Here is a 21,798-nt window from a genome sequence, read left to right as displayed (position 1 = left end):
GGCATTCTGTATTTTATCTGACAATCTTAGCTGAAGGAGATAATCTCCCAGGTTGCTTCCAGCCTGAAAAAGCAGGATTATCTAGCTGAAGTTTCCAAGGCAAGGTCCCACTTAAGGAAGCTATCACAGAGATTTAATTTCACAGTAGGATATGAACAAAAATTTGGCTAATCATAGCAAGGCCTTAGTAGGTCTTTCTTAAATGGGAACGAAGAATGAAAAAGGTAAATTTAGTAAGTTGCATGTACATATGTCATTTGCTCTTTGAACTGTGTTTTCATCAAGGACTATACCATTACGTGGTGAAGGGTTGTTTCAAAATAATATCTAGAATCATGCTCACATAAAATTGCAAATTTTAGAAGTAGAAATACCAAAATACATAAGGCATAATACATACACGTGTGTGTGTGCCATGCACTCCACGCATTTACTCAGGCACAAGCGCCACATGGCACACAAAGCATGCCTCTTCCAGGTGTTTCCATTTGGCGACCTTGCTGGCATTGTGCCAAGGCCTTGTCAATTTGAGTCAAATTTTAGTCAAAGGCTACCTGGTGGCAGAAAGGTACATTAAAGGACAATAGGATGAAACACAGATTGCAAGGGTAGGAGAAAATACTCCTCAGATAATTTTTTTAAAAGGGAAGATGGGTTCGGGGCAGAGAAGGTAGATGTAAATGATAACGCATTATAGATCCAAAGACAGCCTTGGACTTTGGTCAGCTCTAGTGGAGTCAGGGCCATAGTAAATACAAGACATCCAGGAGAACTGAGGTTAAAATAATCTCAGCAGAAGCTCCGTACGAACAAAAGCCAAACAAGGTGTAGCTTTAGTCGCTGACAGGCTGAAAGAAGCACAGCAACAAGAATCTCAGTGGTTTCGTTCTGTTGCATCAGATGGGGTGCCATTCTCTGCATTCATTCATTCCACTTCTAGTATGGCCAGGCCATGATCTCTGCCTGCACCCATCGTGCAGTATTGTTCTCATTTAATATATGAAACCTGTTTCATAGTCACACTGTCATGAAACTTTGTTTAGCAATACATACTATCTCCCATGCAAACCAATACGTGGAACAGAATAGCAGCATTTCCCTTTGGCTGCTAAGAAAATAACTTCAGGCACGCCGGGAGAGTGGGGACTGGGGAGCTTGCTTACTACTGTATCAGCAGCACCAGGAACCATGTCGGGCACATAGTAGGCAATCAAAAAATAGTGGTAGAGGGAGAGTGGCACCAGCTGGTCTACTCCAAAGTTAGAAAATTTATTATTCTTTAGGAAATTTATATTTTTTTCTAAACCAGAGAGGCACTGTGGTCCTAAACACATTCCAAATAGAAAAAAAAATTTTTAAACATCTTGTTAGTGAAAAAGTTTCACTTCCAAACACAAAGAAAAGCAGCCTACATGTGAATGTCAAACGTCTTTAGGAGTCTCCTCCTTACAGCCGTGCACTAATAATAGTGAAAAGGAATTGGATTTTCAGAAAAAAAGAAAGATGGTTTTCAAAGGGAGAAAAAGAATGTTCTACTCTTTTTTTTTTTTTTTTTTTGTTCTACTCTTTAAACCAATAGTAGACAATTTATAGGTTTCAAAGCGACCTTCTTATTCCAAACACCCATCTGGACAGCTGGAGAGAAGACTGTAGTCACAAAGGGAAACAAATAGTGCAAACCATAAAGGAAACAGCTGAAATCAGTTTTCTGCACTACTCTTGATTAACTACTTTCCAGTTCTAAGAGCCTGAAGCAAAAAGAACTAAAACAGCTATAAACAATGGATGCTTTGAAATAGGTTCTCTTTACATGTCTTGCAAGAGGAGATGAACCACATGTCAGCAGTAAATATCCACTCAGAGGGTCAACTGGAAGCTGTGACCATCTCTGGGGGAGGGGCAGGAGAGCCAGAAAAGGAAGGGCAAGGGTGCAAGGCTCTGGCTTAGAGGGTCTGATGCATTTCTTTAATACAGACCCTCCGCCCTCAGGGTGTTTGCTAGTTAAACAACTGAGGTTGTTTGGATTTAAGCCAAAAGAGGGTTGGAGTAGGAGGAGGGTATGGGGGAGAAGTAGGTTTCCGATCTGAAAAATGAGAGCTCACAGTCAGTGCTAAATGAGAAAGACATGGCGCTTGAGTAAACTTGTAAAGACAGCCGGCAGGATTATGTCTGTGGCGGGAAAAAGGAGGTGCGTGAGCTGGGGGCAGGGGAGAGACCCCTGTCAGGAGCTGGCTAATCTGCCCCCAGGACCCATTGTATCTGGAAGCAGAAGTGTGGGTCCTATCCAGCCCGCCTAGAAACTGAATGAAAGTGTTAAAATAATGGGACATGTGGCAGATGAAAGTGTGCAAGACAGACAACAGCCATATCATTTTCTGGGGCAGCAGAGAAGAGAGAAAAATCTCTGGGAGAGAGGCCGGAAGTTCTTCCTTCCTCTCCCCCTCTCCCACCCCTCCCAGCCATTGGCCTCGGGGAGAAAGAAGAATAAAACGGAAAGCTTTTGTCAGAGATCAAAAAACTCTGACTCCTATTAGATTCACTTTCACTTTGGGGATTGGTTGGGTTTGCTCACCAAGTAATTAGCAGAATGAGTGTTTGGGCAGGGTAAAGGAGCTAGTTAACTCTTCCTGGCCACTAGGATTCTTTTAGTAAATTATTACAATGCGTAAAGTGGTGCCCTAGTGATCTGAAAGAATCCAGGACTTGGTCTCTAGTAATAATTTACAGACTGGAAAAAAAATGTGACTGAATAAGAAAGGTCACTTACTTTAAAAACAAGTACTAAAAAATAGCTATAATGAATGTAAGAAAAAGAAAGGAAGACATTATACATATACTGTTTGATCAGGCTTACAACGTCACATTTTCCTTAAATTTTTTTTTTTTTTTTTTTTTTTAGTAAAAGAATAATTTTGTAATATGAAGGGAAAAGTAAGAGACTCGCTAACAAGCTGAGCTTTCAGCCTGGAAAAGGCATGAAGGAGAAACACAAGAGTAAAAAATTGCATTTTGTGAAGGCCACAAAAGGAGGAATCCTGGGAAAGAAAACAAACAAACATCCGAGATGTGGTTTCCTGGCAAGTGCAAAGTTCAATATAATGTTGGAAAGCAAGTAGAAACCTCTCAGGCATCTAGTTGAAAGGTTGGAAAATCATCTTTGGTTGAATAATTCTGCTCTGTTTCCATTGTTTTTCAAAAGCTATGTTTACAAAATTAAAATTATGCCTTAAGATGTCAGTTCTTCTTGCTACTTTCTCTACATTCATACTCATCAATGATAATGTAATAAAGTGGAAAATAGGCCGTGTGCGTGTGTGCGCGCACACACACCTCACATAGAAGTATTCTTAAAAGATCTTCAGGAAATGGACTATGAAGACCAATCAATAATACTTCTACTACTGGAAGAATTTTCCTATTGAAACAGAAAAACGTTTGGTCTGAAGAAGGCTGAAAGAGTCAGGGCCTTTTACCTGTATAAGTCTCGTGCTACGTCATCCTCATCCACTGCGTATCCCTGGAGATGTTCAGTAAAACTGAAGCCTGTGCCCACCTGAAGGTGAAATGAATAAGCAGGTATAAACACAGAGGAACACATGTCCTGCTGAGAGATACCACATGGGAAGGAAATCAATCTTATTCCAAAGGCCATGACTTTGACCTCAGATTTTTGCCATCACCCATATGCACTCAGCCGTCCTCACAGGAGGATGCTGCATGTCACCTATGTTCCCCTTCCCCCCTCCAAGCCCAAACAAAATAGCAGCGCAAAGCTCTGCCCTGAAGTCAGTGACTGAGCTGCTCCGATCCTGCAGTGGGGACCCTGCCAGATGTTGCTTTAAGAACAAGAAATTCACCTTTCCTGGCTCCTGCTACAGTATCAAAAGACCCCAAGTTGTCTCCTCTCTGAAACCTGGAGGGTGCACTGCTCTGCCTGCTAAGAAGGAAATTAGGCTGGAGATAAAAGATAGTTGTGTGTGTGTGTAGTTATTTTTTCCCATTTCTTTATTTATGGGAAATATGGCCACTAAGCCCTTTCACCTTCAGCAGACAAGCGGCTTCAAAATAAAGATTAGCTTTAAACTAATACTTCCTTATACCTAGAAGTTCATGGACAATTGAGCTGTAAATCAATAGAAGAAGCTACTATTTATTTTGGGTCAATAATATACATAAGGAATGCACCCCCTCCACACACACCAGTTGTAAATATTTTTGCTTTTGTTTTTTCTCCAAACCCCCAAGAGAACAGGACATTTAATTAAACTTTTATTTAAATATGGTATTATAGACTAGGAAAAAGGATGGTTGACAAAACATGGGGGAGGGCAAGAATGTTGGACTTTTTTCTCCCTATTTTTCTGTTTTATCTTTGAACCATCTGGGAAATGAAAGAAGTTAGAGAAATCAGTTAGAGGACAAAGATACTCCCAATCTGCAGAAGCTGACCCTAAAGTTACTTTCCTATACTGCAGTTTATAGGATTTAATTTCATAAGAACTTCCCAAGGAGAATTCCACCTTTTGCTGCCCCCCGAGATGTGGCATTCTGTTCACTGTGATAAGTGAAGGGGGCCAGTTTTGACTTTTTATATCTAGAACTCAATTTGAAAGATTAGGACTTCCCATACTATATAATAACCCATGCTATAGAGAAACCCATATCATCAGCAGAAAGAAACTAATCCCTTATCCTGGATGGTATAATTCAGTCATCAGGATATTTTATAAGATTAGAAATGAGGGAAGGAGAGAAGGCAGCAAGTAAAATTCCCAAACTTGGATGTAATGATACATGTTAGAAAAGTTAAACTTCAAATGTGTTCTTTACATAGACAATTACATTTTAAAAAGAAAAAAATTAAATCTGTTTTTTTTTTCTATTTCTTAAATGTACTTAATGAAAGAAAAAAGACAAGAGAGACCAACACTGCCATTTCACAGGACCCTGGAGATACTCACTGGATTATCAACGTAGAGCATGGAAAATGTAGTGGTCCAAGGAAAGTCTCTGGCACGCACTAGTAAAGCAGAGAAGAGGTTTTAGACTGGGTCATTAATAAAACATCCCATCTAATGCCTAGCTCTGGTTAGGAGCCCAACATGCCTACCTGTCCTCTCCAGGTCAGCGAACCCTTGGTGTCCCTCTGATGTTGCGTTATACTCTCATAGTAGGGAACAGATATCAGCACCTTTTTCTTCTCCCCTCCTCTCCTTTACTTTTCCCAGAACCAGAGAGTTTCTACATCTAAGATGAACTTTGGAAACAAAACCCCGTGCAACTGGTTCATGCAGAAACACCCATCAACCAGGGATGCAATAAACCCATCTGTCCAATTGGGTGAATCATCCTTAATGTCCAATTCTCCAGAATCTGCTTCCTCCCATCCAATGCTGAAGAGAACCACAACTTCAACAGAATTGTGTACATGAATATACTGAGTCACAAACTGGTTCACCCTCCAAATTTGACCCAGGGAAAGTAAACAGTCTCCCCTCCCCACCAAAAAAATGAGATGGAGGTAAACCTGGGTTACAGCTGGATGTGGTTCCTTCTCCATTCCTTCCTTTATGCCAGCCCCAGCCCTCAGTATCTTGCTTCCAAGATATCCGATCATTCATGTGACTGAACCGTACAGTGTTCAGTTCATGTGAATAACTAGGGATATAATTCCACCCATTTGTCCTACGCAAAAGGGCTTACCCAAATAGTAATAAATACCAACTGTTTTCACAAGCCCGGATCGCTTGAGTCAGCAGCAGACTGGCAGAACAAAGCTTGGAACCTTTCACCCAAATTTTAAGGGAGAAAGCAGCCCAGCCAGGACACGCACCCTGGTGGCTCCTCCTTCTTGGACAAACATTGCCAGAAAGTTATGTTTTTATAATCTGGAACTGTAAAGCTATTTCTAGTGGTTCACTGTTCACTCTTAAGTTATTTCTAGAGCAGATAATAAGGTTCAAATGAAGAACTCTCCATGGGAAAACAGAGTCCAAGCAGCACTTACCGGTCATGTTTCTTGTGACAATATAAGGTCCGTGTTCCACAAAGAGTCCAAACATGGATGAGCCTCCCGGCCCGCCCTGCAGCCAGAGGACGACTGGAGCATTCCATGGCTCTATCTAGAAGGGACAAAGAACCCAGTGACTACACAGAGTGCTAAGGCTGCAGAATACATCCAAGCAAATTTACCCAAATCCTCCGTCTTTCACAGCCTTTTGACTAAGTCTCATCAAGCCTTCCCAGACCCCAGTGACCACTCTCCACTGTCATCTCTTGTTGTTTTGATTTAGTATTTGTTTCATATGCCGGTATCGATCTTGTGCAGTTAAGTCTTTTCTCACTAATAGCCAGAAAAGCCACAGATTGTAGACGCTTAGCCCTTGTGTGCCCCTAGACACCCAGCATACTGCCTAGGGCACGGTTAGATTTTTTTAAACTCTTTAAACTTTCTGGGGACTCTTCCATTTGACCGACATATTCCCAAAGAGGCACAACAAAGAATCCATCCTCCTCAGTGACAATTTGCCCCTTTCACTGAGAGCCCAAATTGCCTTTCTGATTTTATTTACAGAGAAGGTGTCCACAGAGATAACAGGAACTTCATTCAACATGATGAAACTGAGAAGAACAGAGACAGGCCCTGAGTGATCTAGTCCATGCAAACAACAGCAACAAAACCCTGAACAAGGTATGGATTTATTTAGGAGATGTGGCCGATGTAAATAAGGAAGGGTCATTGGCAGGGTTGGGATGCTGGAAATGAGCCAATAAATGAATAAATGAATAAATACGAGGATTAAAGAGTGTGGAGAGGAAATAAGGGTGATGTTAAAAGAGCGAGTGAGGGCAAAGAAAGAGGCATTTCCTTTGGACACAGTGATCAGGGAAGTTCTCAGTGAGATCCTGAGAGTGAAATTGAGACGTGGAAGCTGAGAAGGATCCAGCCACAAGGAGAGCCAGGGAACGATGCTGTAGATGGAAGAAATCCTCAAGACAGAGAAGAACTGGGTGGGAGAGCAGTGAGCATGGAGGTTGCCTGGCCCTACATGAAGCCTTGGGAGCAATCTGAAGGAAGCTCCACTTGGTCTCCACAAGGCTCAAAGCAGAACCTGACAGTGAGTCCTCATTTGATGTCATGGCTCATCTGATGTGCGGTCAGTCAGGTCTGGTAAGAAAGGATCCTACTGCTTCAGCCCAGAATGAAATCCTGCAACCTCTTACTTAGCCCAGTCACACAGAGACAAATCAGTATTGCATTAGAAGGTCAGAGTGGATTGGCTCATCCACCTGGATGATGTGAGAAGGCTGTGGGCAGAAGGCAAGATGAACTCAAGGGGAGGGGATCTGGGACCCACAGCCAAGAACCTGGAAGAAGAGCTGATCTTACAGGGTTCTAACCATGAAAACAGGGGGAGACAGAGGGATTTCTCTTATCTAGTCACCAAATATCTACAGAGTCCTTTGGCAGCTTTGGGAAGGGGCCAAGGGAGCGTGCTGAAAGAGTGGCAGTGGTCAGAACAGCTGTGAGCTGGAGAAGAGCCTCCCCAGGAGGGGCCACCTGGGATCCACTCTCCAGTGTTAAGGAATTAAATGAGATAATATAATACTTGTAAAGCCCTTGGAGCAAAACCTAATGCATGATAAAAAGCGCATTAAGCACGAATGATTATTATAACTAAGGAACCAGGTAGAAAAGGTAGGAGCCCAGAGTCAGACTGGGAACTCAGATCAGCAAGTCTGTAGCTCCAAGAGTCAGCACAGTGTAATGGATAAGTCTTGTGAGCTCTTGTCCCAAACTGGATTCCAATCTGGGCCACTAGCTGTGCGACTTTAGGCAAGTTGCCTAAGCCCTGTGGACCTCAGTTTCCCCACCTGTAAAATGGGGATCAATAATAGTACCTATGCCATGTGGTGGTTGGGAGGACTAAATAAATTAATTTTCATAAAACCCAGTGAGTGGCATATAGTGCATGTTCTACACGATGTTAGCTATTGCTACTGGGTTGGCCAAAAGAGTTCGTTCGGGTTTTTCTGTACCATCTTATGGAAAAACCCGAAGGAACTTTTTGGCCAACTCAATATAATAGAAAAATACTAGGAATTTATAGACAGTTTTCATGTAAACCATCTATAAATGAGAGAATAGGAAAAGTGGGTTGTTTGCTGTTTTTTCTTGCTCCTTTGGACATCTTCCCTGGTCAGTTTTTCGCTAGTTGGTTCTCTTGCCTCAAGTGTTGCAAATGTCTATAAAGAATTCAAGAGAACCAGGAACTTATAAGTTGAAGCAGAAAAAATTAACATCAAAGCTGGACTTTTAAAGCCACTGTGGGGAAGCAGAGTGACCCTGGAACTGGTAGCCAGACAGGTGCTGGTTCTACTTGGCCACGTAATAGCTGTGTAATCCTGGGCCTCAGATTCTTCCAGCCCTCTGCTGCCTCATCCATCAAAGGGCAATAAATGCCCACCTCACAGGCTTGCCCAAGGACCCTAACGAGAAAATGTATCATGAAATGATACTGTCAACTCTACTGTGCTGAATAAATATAACCACCTCTGCCCTAGACTGCCTGGCCCCAACTGTGTGTTTTGTTTGAACAAGTGATTTTTATCTCCCCTCCGATCCGCTATCTTGCTATTCAATATCATTCCCCAGGACCACCTTCCACTTGTATTCACTCAGCAGTAGGAGAGTATTAGAGGTGGAGAGAGGATGGAATCTAGATGGAAGTAGTTCCAGCCTCCCGGGCGTGTGAGATACTGTGAGTCCATCCATTCTAGCAGACCTCCAGCCCCCCACTTCCTTTCTATCGTGCACATGAGCTTCTAGAAGCCCTGGAGAGCTACCCATGAGCCAGTGGTTCTCAACCTTGGCCACCCATTAAAATAATCTGGAGAGCTTTTTTTAAAAAAACTACTGCTTAGGCCCAAATCCCAGCGATTCCAATTCAACTGGTCTGGGGTGAGGCAGGCATCAGTCTGTTTTAAAAGCTCCCAGGTGGTTAAATGTACAGGCAGGGCTGAAAATCTGTGAGAGTGATGGAGAGTTTGCCCTCTTGGGTGCCCAGGGCCCTCTGATCTCCACCCTATCCTCCCCTGCTTTTCATGTCCCTTCCTGTGACCTGGCACAATGATGGGACCTCCGGGCTCTCAGAAAAACAGGCTGACCCTGAGAGGCCACACTACAAAGTCAAGTCCAACACCTCAGTGCCAAACATCTATATTATGCGACTTTGAAGCACAGGACACTGCATTCTTGGAATGCTTAAATAATAGGAGATCTGCACACACACCTCCAACCTCAGCTGACCCTGCTCCTCAAATTTACTTTCCTGAAGGAGGTGAATGAGCTCAACAACCTCTGAAGAAGCTCATTTTTTAAAAGAAAACTCCACGCATACATCTTCTTATTCTGATGAGCCAACCAACCTATGAACTAATACTACCCTTATCTGGAATGAAATGCAAAAGTCAGATGCTGGAAAAGAAAGGTTCACGTGTACATCGCAAAAAGCCCAGGAGTTCGTTATAACGCAGCCTGCGGACTTCTGTAATATGCTATGACATCACAATATCATGACATATAACAATAATTATGTCAATAATAATGGCATAAAGTTATTATGTGATAATTCCTTGGGTGATATATTCAGCTCTCAGTTGTGAGAATGAAACCCTTCTCCCACTCGCTACCCCCCATTTAGGAAAGAATAAAAGTAAATGAAGACACCCTGAACAAAACCACACTGCAAAACTTAGTATCAAATGAAGTAAGAAACAGCTGCTTTACTTCATTTACAGATTTACAAAATTCAGGACTTCTAAAGTACTTATTATTTTGAAACTATAATTCAAGAGTGTATGAAACAAGAGAGAGTGTTTATTTTTGTCAAAATTTTGAAAATTTTTACTTAAAGCTTTTCATATTATAAAGAAAGTACTTATTCTTAATTTTTTTCCTAAGAGGGTATAAAAAAATTCCCCCTTTCCCCACCAATCCTATTCCCTAGAGATGATCATAGAAATATTTAGTCTTCCAGATTTTTCTCTATACCCCACCTCATCTCCCCACATGTACATATACACATATCTTATAGATGTTACATATGCGATATACATAAGCACTTTTTTTTTTCAAAAATAGAATCAGGCTATACATAATATTCTGTATTTGCTGTATTCACTTAACAACATGTTGTGGAAATATCTTCATATCAGTACATATTATCATTTGGCTGAATAGTCCGACACTCTGAATTTACAATAATGTATTAATTCATTTAACATATAACATGAACAGGCATTATTCTAGGGCTGGGGATTCAGACCAGCTCCACTCATGGACAGGAAGGATACTTAACGATTAAGAGCATGGGTTTTGGCACCAGACTGCCAGGGTATGAATTCTAATTATGTGATTTTAGAGCTGTGTGACCTTGGGTAAGTTACTTAACGTCTCTGTGTCTCAGTGTCTTCTGCTTGAAAATTATAATAATAATGTCTATCGTACAGGATTGCTGTGCAGATTCAGAGTTAATATATGCCCAGCATTTGAACAGTTCCTGACATGTCTACTTAAATGTTAGCTCTGATTATTTTTCTGGTAAGGTGGGAAGACAGGTAATAAATAAATAAGCGGGTGATATGAAAGAGCAATGGACAGACATTAGATTGAACATTTAAAGAAGTCCTCTGGTGATGGGCTAACATTTGAGCTGAGACCGGAAAGGTGAGTAATCCCCTATTGATAAAAATTTATATATTTAACTAAAAAGAAAATAAAATCTCTACTAATGACATATAGGTCAGAGTAGTGTAGCAAGAAGTGATGATCAAAAAGAAGGGACAAGGAAATTCTAAATATAAAAGAAGGGACAAAGGAATCCTAAATAGTTAAGTGAAAAGTCTTTCTAACAACAGAAGGGTGGGCACGCAGGTCCCACAAATCTGCCCTCTTCTTGGTGAGCAAGAAACTATGGCTTTGCCTCAGAAGTCCTTTCAATTCTTCTGGTGACCCCTGGTGGCCAATTCATGAACTTGGACATTCCTCCCTCAGGGTTTGTTCCTAAAGGAACAGCCCAGAAGGAGGCAGGTTATCTATTGTTTTTTAGATCCCTACTGAAGTAAATTTCAGTCTCACATTAGCGAATTCCATTATTTATTCACTATGATAGTGAAAAAATCTACCCTATGCCTTAATAGATTGTCATTCGAAGTAAGTAAAACATTTATTTGGTTTAACATTCTGTACTTAAAGAGATTCTTAGAAACACCCAGCTTTTTCCTTTCTCCTTGCTTCTAAGTGAGCATAGAGGAGACTCTATATGGGAACACTAATGAAATGAAACCAGTACTCAACGCTCCTGCCCTACTGCTTCCCACGTGGGTAGCATCCCCTTATGTTCTGAGTCTTCCTTTTCATCCCTGCTCCCCATCAAACCATACCCATCTTCGTTCCATCCTCCCAGGCCCTCCTCTACATCACGTGGTAGAGATAACCTTCTACTCAGGCCTTACACATAATCACTGAAGTAGTACATTCATACGTCGGGGCCAGGGGAGCACTATAAAGACTTGCCGATTTCAGTACTGTCAGGTAACAAGATTGTATTTTACACAGAGGACTTGCTGGAGTAACTCTAGGGAATCTTAGGTACCCAACAAGTATTGGGGCAATATTTTCTGCCAAGGCCTAGGGCTGGGTACATATTCTAGCCACCCTCTTCCTGAACCCCCAACAAGGAACACCACACTTTGTAAGAGAAAACAGCAACTTAACCACTATAGACCCAAATCAATGTACCACTTAAAATAAGAAGTGCAATTAGTAAATTAATTAAGTCTCTCTTCACACTTCTATATGCAGAGGCTGATCATTTTTGGTTTAAGTAATGTGTTCTGTCATAAAGGAAGTCATTAGTACCCCAAGTAAATGTCTTGAAATTCCCCCAAGTATGTTTGAATGGACTCCCATTGTGCCACACAGATCCCAGTTTAGCTGCTACACTAATGGTATTAATCAAGACAGAGCTTTTTATTTAAAGCAATTGGTTTTGTGCCTAGAATTGTTAACTAGGTACCTAACAACATTTTTTAATAGTATTTGTTAATTAATTTATTTATTTTTGGTTGTTTTGGGTCTCCGTTGCTGCATGCGGGCTTTCTCTAGTTGCGTCGAGCAGGGTCTACTCTTCATTGCGGTGCGTGGGCTTCTCATTGCAGTGGCTTCTCTTGTTGCAGAGCACAGGCTCTAGGCGCGTGGGCTTCAGTAGTTGTGGCACGCGGGCTCAGTAGTTGTGGTGCACGGGCTTGGTTGCTCCGCAGCATGTGGGATCTTCCCAGACCAGGGATCGAACCCGTGTCCCCTGCATTGGCACGTGGATTCTTAACCACTGCGCCACCAGAGAAGTCCCCCTAATAACATTTTTTTTTTAACTTATTTATTTATTTTTGGCTGTGTTAGGTCTTCGTTTCTGTGCGAGGGCTTTCTCTAGTTGTGGCGAGCGGGGGCCACTCTTCATCACGGTGTGCGGGCCTCTCACTGCCACGGCCTCTCTTGCTGCAGATCACAGGCTCCAGACGCGCGGGCTCAGTGGTTGTGGCTCACAGGCCCAGTTGCTCTGCGGCATGTGGGATCCTCCCAGACCAGGGCTCGAACCCATGTCCCCTGCATTGGCAGGCAGACTCTCAACCACTGCGCCACCAGGGAAGCCCCCCCAATAACATTTTAATTCTACGTACATACTCCCAACACATGCAAACAACTTGCTTAAGACATTCAGTGCTTTTCACGGGAATTTTACTTATAGTGGTTGGTTTCGACCACTCACTTAAAACTTCCTGTACAATGATTGTTGCCACTGCACTATCATACAGACAACTAACTTTTCCAAACTTTTTTCTGTTTCTGAAGCCTCCTTACATCACTCCCAAGCTCCCACTGACTCTCAACAAGCTTTGAATTGTCTCACTAATTTGAGTCAACTCACATCCCACTAGAATTCTCTTTACGTTTCTCCTCTTTAACCTTTCTACCTGGCTCTCATTCCTTCATGAGGTAATTCTGGCTTCTCTGTGCCTCCTTCAAGAAAGTTGGACATTAGAAGGAATCAGGGGGAAGGTGTTAGAGAAAAGGCCTGACTTTCTTAACGCATAGAAAGAAATGGCTGAAAAAGTTGCTTTCTTCTCCGTGTTAAAATTTCATTTCTCAAAGGGAATCAGGCACGCAAAGGTTTCTTCAAAGATTGAATGTATCTATGGATGGGATAATCTGTAACTTATCTTTCTTAGCTACTTTCTTTTTGATTTGTCTCACTCACCTAACTTCTACTTTTCTAGGTCTCTGATGCCATTAGTACATAGCAAAGAGAAGATAAACAGTGAAAGTTAAAAAGATAAATGTCTGTGACCTCCACATCTTTACTGTTACTCGTGGATTTGTAGCCATCAGTGGTAGACATATTTTAAGAGATCTGTCCAGACCACATTCCCTTCTCTAAGAATTGACTCTCCATTCACCAATGGAAAGAGCCCATTAGCCATGTTTATTATCACATGACCCAGCAACCTCAGCCTCAGCTGACTGGACCAAGAAAGAACACCTGACCCAAACTGGGCCAATCACATTTTGCCCCCAGGAGAAGTGCTAGTTAATCTCTGTTGATCGCATAATCCAAGGACAGATAGGCTTGGAAACTGTAGGGTAGCCATCTTCTGCCAAATGCCTGTAGAAGCAAAGCACGTTGATCTGCAACAAAGCACAGATGAGTGATCCATTGGTCTTGACAGAATAAGGCTGAGACAGAAAGACTGGCTGCCCTGGCTCCTGACACCTTCTCAGCAAACACACAATAAATTTTTCTATTTTTTTAACTATTATTTTTTTAACCTGGAAACATTGACCTTCAATTCTGTTACAAGTTCTAGTGTTTGCCCTGGCCCCCATCAGCCATGAGTATCATATCCAGCCCAGGGCAAGAGTAGGGGCAGAATGCCAGAGGGGTCTGCTTCCCCCTGAGCCACTTCCTCAGTGTTCACCAAATGCCAGCATGCTAGGTAGGCTTCCTGTGTCCACCAAGGAACAGGAAGATTTTAACATAAAGGGGTATTCATTATAATGGGAGAATAACCATAAATATATAAAGAGAACTCTAAAGTGTATCCTGGGCTGAGGGAGAATGTCCACGGATGGACAAACTCATAAGGTGGGGCGCGGCCCTTCCCAAGGCTACGGTCCAGACCTTGTTGGGTAGCTGAGAAGTTCACTGAGGTGCCCAGGCAAAGCTGGCCAACAACCCCTGGGCAAGTACGAAAGGCCTCCTGGACAGTGGGCTGTGGTGGCAGGGCCGGGAGTGCAGAGGAAGTCAGGATGTTGGGAGCCTCTTTGCTTGAAGGAAGGCACACAACCAGGAGTGCACGGTGCCCACGTCAGGAGGGCTGCGGGAAGCCACTCTCTGGGATGCAGGTGGTCCAGGCTGGTGAGAGGGTGCCAGAGAAAGCTGGGCTGTAGGAAGCCTGTTCGCTGGCAAGACCTGGGACGAATGGTGTCTATCTTGCGAGGGCCATAGTCAGGTGGTCACTGGGACAGAGTCCAGACTGTAAGCTTGCTGAGGGTCTTCGCGGTCTGGGTGCCCAGCTAAGGCAGAGTGCCACTAGTTGTCCCTCCACACACACTGCTGACAGACTGGGCAGCAGGGCCAAGAGAAAGCAAAACGCAGGACAAGGGGCCAGGAAAAGAAGCCAACTTCCTCCTACAATGTCCCTCCAGCACCCTCTACTGACAAAGCTTAATATCGTGTTCACTGAAAATTCAATACATGTTAAGTTGATCAGTTATTATTTGAACATAGGGAGTATAAGAAAATACGTTTGGAGATTACACTAGAGAAAAAATGCAGGAACTAGTCCATAAGGAATCTGGTGTGTCTAATAAAGTTGTTTAAAAATTTATAATAGATAATACTTGTTCGTGGAAACCAATCTGGAAAGCATAAAACAGACAGAAAAAAAAAGTTTTTTTAATCCTCCTAGCCTAAAATCATTGTGAACATTTTGATAGCATTTGTATTCTTGCTTTTATATTATGATTTAATATGTAAATAAATTTGCTTTTGTCTTCAAAAAAAAATATCGTGTTTGCTGAATAGGAAAAATGTTTAAAACTCTAGTATTGTGGAGCAGGTAAGAGGGTAGAATTGGAGCCAACAGGCAAAAAACACAAAAAACAAAAAAAACTGTACACAAAGCACAAAAGCGCACACACACACACACACACACACACACAATCAAAAAAACCTGGTACAGTAGTCACCACTCCAGAAGTTCTAGATGTCACAAGATATCACAAACGTAGCCCAAAAGTACATGACAAGAGGCTCTATGAGCTATCTAATGCTGCATACCATGTCTCTAATATTTAGGGGCTGAAGACAATAATAATCACTTATTATCTCTCTTGCTTTCTGTGGGACAGGAATTTGGGGCTATCTGGCTGGACAGTTATGGCTCAGGGTCTCTCATGAGATTGTAGTCAAGATATCAGCTGGGGCTGCAAGTCCTCTGAAGGCCTGATTCCAAGGTTGACGGGAGGGTGGAGGCCTCACTTCCTCTCCAGAAGAGTTTGTCCATATGGCTGTTTTAGCATCCTTCCAACATGGCATCTGGCTTCCCTCAGAGTGAGTGGTCCAAAACACCAAGGCAGAAGCAGCATTGTTCTTAATGGTCCAGGCTTGGAAGTCACACACCATCATTTCTGCTATTAATGTGTGGGTCACCAAGGCCAGCCTTGATTCAGTATGGAAGGGGACTGCACAGGAGAACACATACCAAGAAATGAAGATCACTGGGGACTCTCTTGAAGGTCAGTTACCACAGAGGCCACAAATTCAAGGGTTCATTCACAAACCAGAGTTCTCGGATGCTTTTATAACTTTGGTTGCACATTTAAGGATGTTTTGTAGGCAAGCCGACTAAAACTATAGATACCATAGAATGTAAGACTGGGAAGGGACCTTAGGAATCAACTTTAACATCTTTATTTCTCTATGAGAAAATGGAGGCTCAGAGAGTATAAATGCCCTGTCCCAAGTTATATAGTGAGGAACCGCAGACCTGCAACTAGAATCCCAGTTTCCTGACCTCTAGTTCTCTCTTCCCAAATTCAAGTGCACTGACAACTGCACTGGAATCACTGTGGAGCTGGATAGAAATACTGATCCCTGGGCCCTCTCCAGATCAAATGAATCAGAATCTCTGCTGGGAGGGGCCGCACACTGAGCTGGGGAGTCTATCATATTTGTAAAGCTCCACAGGTATGTCTGACGAGCTGTAGCAAATTTGGGAGCTACTGCTCTCTACCACCCTGACTGTTAACTGAAGCAGTCCAGACACCCAGAGGAGGGAGTGAACGGAGTTTGTGCAGAGGCCCCGTGGAGCCTGATTCCATGTCTGCACTCCCTGGGTGGGCTTTCCTACTGGCTTCCAGGGACCCTTGGGGACCTGCTCTCCTGCTCCCAGAGAGAATGCCTTCTGCTTTGGCCATGAGCATCAGAGTGGCTCACTGCCCCTGCACCACACTGTGGATTTGTGGACCTGGACCGTGTTCGCCTAATCCCCGTGCTCTCCTGCTTTTCCTGGTGTCTGGTTAAGCAGGGTCAGCACCTGCATGATCCCGCGAGGGAGGGAGCGCCTCCAATGTTGCCTCCAGGTGCCTCCCATGCCTCAGCCTATCCTGGCCTTGCTAACTCCTCAGTATGATACTGACCTTTCTCAACCACCAAATAGTCAGATTCCAGGAATCCCAGCCACTGTCCTCGGCTCGAGGAGCAAGATGGGGCCCTGAGTAAAGGGGCTTAGGCCCAACTCTAAACATCTCAGATTTTGACTCTATGACAGTTGAATAATCTACAGGTTTTAGCTAAATGCATCCAATAAATTACCTCTATTCCTATATCTATGAAACAAAGTTCAAGGCTGGATATCTTTTTCCAATGAAAAGGATGCTAATATCAAAAAATAATAATCCATATGCCTTTTTATATTCTTGAACATGAAAAATCCCAATTTCACTTTGTAATTTCCTTACCCAGTAACAATTAATCCACATTCTTGGCTGGCATCCAGCTCCTTCCAATTTGGAATTGCTCCTCATCTCTTGCCTTCTTTAACCTCCCAAATTGTGTCTGGTTTTGTTCTGTAGAGTATTTGTGTTAATAGGAGGAAAACTAACAATAATGATGGTGATGAGGATAATTACATAATAATAGCCAATCTACTTACTATGTATCTAATAGCAACTCTACTTACTATGTATCAAACACCATTCTGAGACTTTATCATATTATCTCATTTCTCTCAAAACCATTGTTCAGTACGTATTTTGATCCTCATTTTAAAACAAGGAAACCAATGCTCAGAGAAGTTAAGAATGTGCCCAAGGAAGATCACATTTGGCAAAAGGAGTGGAGCCAAGGTTTTATCCAAGCCTGACTAACTCAAGAGCTATACTTTTAACGACTGTAATCTATTGCCTTTAATGACTCATTTTCTCAGGATCAACATGGGATGATCAAGAGCAAAGATTTCTCCACCAGAGACCTCATTTTAAAATCTAATTCTGCCCATTTCTAGTTGGGTAACTTGGGGCTAATTATCTAATCTCTGTAATCCTCTTCATCTGTAAAATGAGGATAATAATTCCCTCCTCATGTGGTTTTAGTAAGGTCTAAAGAAGAAAGTGCACAGTGCTTTATTAGCACATAGTCAACGTTCAGTTAAGAACAGCTATTTTAATTGTTAACATTTTTATTGGCTTCATTGTACTTTTTTTTAATAAATTTATTTATTTATTTTTGGCTGAGCTAGGTCTTTGTTGCTGCGCGTGGGCTTTCTCTAGTTGTGGCGAGCAGGGGCTACTCTTCATTGCGGTGCGTGGGCTTCTCATTGCGGTGACTTCTCTTGTTGCAGAGCACAGGCTCTAGGCATGTGGGCTTCAGTAGTTGTGGCTCGTGGGCTCTACAGCGCAGGCTCCGTAGTTGTGGTGCATGGGCTTAGTTGCTCTGTGGCATGTGGGATCTTCCTGGACCAGGGATTGAACCGGTGTCCCCTGCATTGACAGGCGGATTCTTAAGCACTGAGCCACCAGGGAAGCCTTTCATTGTACTTTTTATTCCATGCAAAATGCCTATTCACTTCTCTTGTAGATTGCGTCCCTAACTGCACACCGATTTCAAGTTCTGGAACCCATTATGCACTGATTTGTATATAATAACAGGGGAGCCTCACAGAAATAACAGGAAAAGACAATTAATTTCAGAAACAGCAGTCCAAAAAAATACTCAGAGGATATTACAAGTGTGGCATCCTTCCTGGGTTTTTCATTTTCTCTACAGTTTTTTTAAGGGGTCACTTCTCTCCTGATAATCATATCAGCTGCTTCCCTGTGACAGGCAACAAACTAGTATTTCTGCCAAATGAAAGGAACTCTCTCCCATCTCGGTGACCACAGCTTCTCCTCCTCGCATGCTTTATCTCCTTCACCTAAACTTGCCTGGTCCATAATTTACAGACTGACTGGCTGCGCAGGAATGGTTGCCTTGGGGCCTCGGAGACCTGACTGTGCATGTGGGCTCCCCTGTAAGGAGGTCTCGGAAAAATCTATCCCAGCTGCCATGTGGGGACACCTGGTATCGTCTGTGGTGACAGCTGTCAATGGTACCATCTTTTCATCTCTGCCTCTTCCTGAAGCTCAGTCTATCACTTCCAACAGAACACTATGTGCTTAAGCATCTTCTTTCCTGCTGTGGTGGTGTTGTTTTTATGTCTTCTGGGATCATCTTAGAATGTATTTAGGGCTATAATTCTGGGCCCAAAAGAACATAATCTGGTCAGGGGGTGCATAGGTAGGTCTTCATTTAATTAAAAGGGGGGCCCCAATAGCACAGTTATTGTTTACTGCAGGGGGTTTCAGTCTGGAAACCAGGAGTGGGTACAGCAGACCCTAAGCCCACCTCTCTGACTAGCTTTATAGTCCCAGAGAATCACCAATATCCTAGATAAAGCTGTTCACCTCTCAGAGGCAACCTAAAAAGGAAAAGACTGGGTCTTTGTTTGGTTTTCATTTGATCACTTCCCTCAACATTAATTGCTGTTTTCACAAATCTGGATCATTACTAAAAAAAAAGCCACCATGTAGAAGTCAATGGGGAACTTACTGGTATCATAACCAGCCACCGAAGCAGAAGAGAGAGTAAGGAATCAGGTTTGGCAGGGCTGGGGTGGAGGTGGGAGAGGCAGAGGGTGCAGCGGAGGTGGAGCCCCCCGCAGGACTTAGAGGAATACCAAGCAGGATTAGGAGACCTGACCCCACAGGCTGCACTCACCTCCTCAGTCCTCCATTCTAGCCCTCATCCTAGGTGGATGCATGGGACAACATACCACCTCTATCGGGGTTTGCCTGCTCTAGGTGTTTCCAATAAAAGGAGTGTGGGCCACTTTGGGGCCAGGAGCACTGAATCCAGGTGGTAGCCTGTAGGCTAGAGTGATGGTTTCTCAAGTGTGGTCCACCTGCTAATTCTACAACTTGCTGGTCTCTCCCAGTTTACAAGTCAGAATCTCTGGGGGAATGTGAAGATCATTCCTAAGTACAATAAAATGTGAGGATCACTGAAAGAGAACATACTGCAAATCACTAATCCAGGTAAAATTTTCAAGTATCCATTTTGCACAGAAATAATGGCCTCCAAAGATGTCACATCCATAACCCCAGAACGTGTGAATATGTTAAGCTACGTGGTAAAGGGGAATTAAGGTTGCAGATGGAATTAAGGTTGCTAGTCAACTGACATTAAAACAGGGAGATTATCCTGGATTATCCAGGTGGGCCCAAAGTAATCCCAAGGGTCCTTAAATGAAGAGGGAGGCAAAAGACAAGAGGCACGGAAGGTGATATGAGTATGGAGTCAGCCAGAGTGATGCAATGTGAGAAGGATTCAACTCACTGATACTGGCTTTGAAGATGGGAAAAGGAGCCATGAGCCAAGGAATGCCAGCAGCCTCTAGAAACTGCAAAAGGCAAGGACACGCATTCTCCCCTGGAGCCTCCAGAAGGACCACAGCCCTGCTGACACCTTGATTTTAGGCCAGTGAGACTGGTGTTGGACTTCTGACCTCCAGAACTGTGAAATAATAAATCTGTGTTGTTTAAGCCACTAAATTTGTGCAAATTTGTACAATAGCAATAGAAAACTAATACAACTCCTATTCACGATAAGTGCCTGTATTCATGATAAACGCCTGTATTCAATGATATGGATAGATGTGATATCGCAAACCATACAGTATGGTTTCTGAAAGGCATGGAGTTTAAGGGACTTCCAAGAACATGAGGAAAATTTCCACCTGTTAGAAACAGGTCATCTTTCTAGGCTTAATTTATCTCCTCAAGATAGCTGTGCTGGATATTGGGATATTTACTTGGTTGCTTCTGAAGATCCAGTCTCTACTCTGCTCTGTGCCCCGGTAGGCAGATCTCTATGGACCAGACTCCCTTGCCCTTTGGTTTCCAGTTGGGTTCCCCCAATGGGAGGTACCAGCAGGAGAGTCTAGAGGTCACTCAGGTACCAGCCTTGCACTTGTACAACCCTGAGAGTGAGTCTCTCCTTAAATTTTGTGCTCTAGGCACCTTACTTGCCTCACTCAACAGTAACAATGAGGAAGAAATATGTAAGGGGTCCAGGAGAAGCCTTCCCAGAGTGGGTGACAGCCTGAAAACTGCTATGAGCTCCAACTATAAAGTATCTAGAATTCCTCACCATTTCTTATATGCCTCCTTCCACCCACAACTACCTGGTGAACTGTCAGAGGCCATGGTTGAGAAAGTGAAAAGTCAAGAAAATACGATCCAACAGTACCAAGAGAAGCAATTTAGTTCAAGCAATTTACCCAGTCATTACATATGCAATGCTGTTATATGCAAATCACATGCAAATATAAATACTACCCTCCACAGGAGGGTAACCTTTTTTTGTTTTCTCTGGCTTCTAAAGCAAATTCAATTTGGAAAATAAAAATAGAAAATTACCCTGTGGTGGGATAAAATTTGTTTATGCATCTCACTACCTCTTACAATAACCCCAATAGTATCCATAAGCCTAAAGTAATTTGTTCCTGCTGAAGAACTGTGTGACCTTGACGTGAGCTAAATAGAATTGCTAAAGTACAAGCATATACGAACCTGTGTCTGTATGGATGTGAGAAGGTAAATAGCTCCCTCATCCAGGAAGCCATCCTGGGTCACTAGTCCTCCCCACCCCTCCCCTAAAGGCCCACAGAGTGAGTTCAGTTCTCTCTCCTCTGTATCCCCACAGAGCACTACTCAGTAAATGGGTATTGGATGCATGAAGGAGTGAGTGTAAGAATGGTAACTGGCACGGCAAAATCCATAGACAGAGCAGCCAAATAAGACTACAACTGACTAAATTTAAACAGGCTTAGACAGGCATCACCTGTGAACTTCAGGAATCTCCCCACTCCTTGTCCTTCCTTGGCTCCCCACCGCCCAACCCTGCCCCCAAGTATTTTTAGAACAAAACAACAAAAAGATAGGAAGAAGACTGTGGCAGCATTAATATTCTGAACAAGGCTGCAAGGAATTTAAAAGCCGGACCTCCCCCACTAACGTTTGTTTCCTGCACATAAACAGGAACACCACGGCAGAGTCACTGGCACTTATTTTTAGGAAAAAAAAAAAATCTAAAAGATTTAAAAGAAAAGAAAAGCACCCTTAGGTTGGTTGTAGAC

General features: G+C 43.0%; 1 protein-coding gene across 4 annotated transcripts in view; it reads right to left on the bottom strand.

Moving 5' to 3' along the window:
* The window catches only part of CPVL (carboxypeptidase vitellogenic like), a 137,390-nt gene that overhangs the window by 95,979 nt on the left and 19,613 nt on the right, over positions 1-21,798 (bottom strand). For all 4 annotated transcript variants that reach the window (XM_036863184.1, XM_036863182.1, XM_036863181.1 and 1 more), the window contains 3 exons: positions 6,008-6,122; positions 4,962-5,020; positions 3,474-3,553 (listed from right to left, as the gene is read on the bottom strand). In XM_036863184.1, coding sequence (XP_036719079.1) covers positions 3,474-3,553; positions 4,962-5,020; positions 6,008-6,122 — 254 coding nt within the window. The remainder of the gene's footprint in view (positions 1-3,473; positions 3,554-4,961; positions 5,021-6,007; positions 6,123-21,798) is intronic.

Source organism: Balaenoptera musculus, chromosome 9, assembly GCF_009873245.2.
Source record: "Balaenoptera musculus isolate JJ_BM4_2016_0621 chromosome 9, mBalMus1.pri.v3, whole genome shotgun sequence".
NCBI classification, from domain to species: Eukaryota; Metazoa; Chordata; class Mammalia; order Artiodactyla; family Balaenopteridae; genus Balaenoptera; species Balaenoptera musculus.
This window is presented reverse-complemented; position numbering and strand designations above follow the sequence as displayed.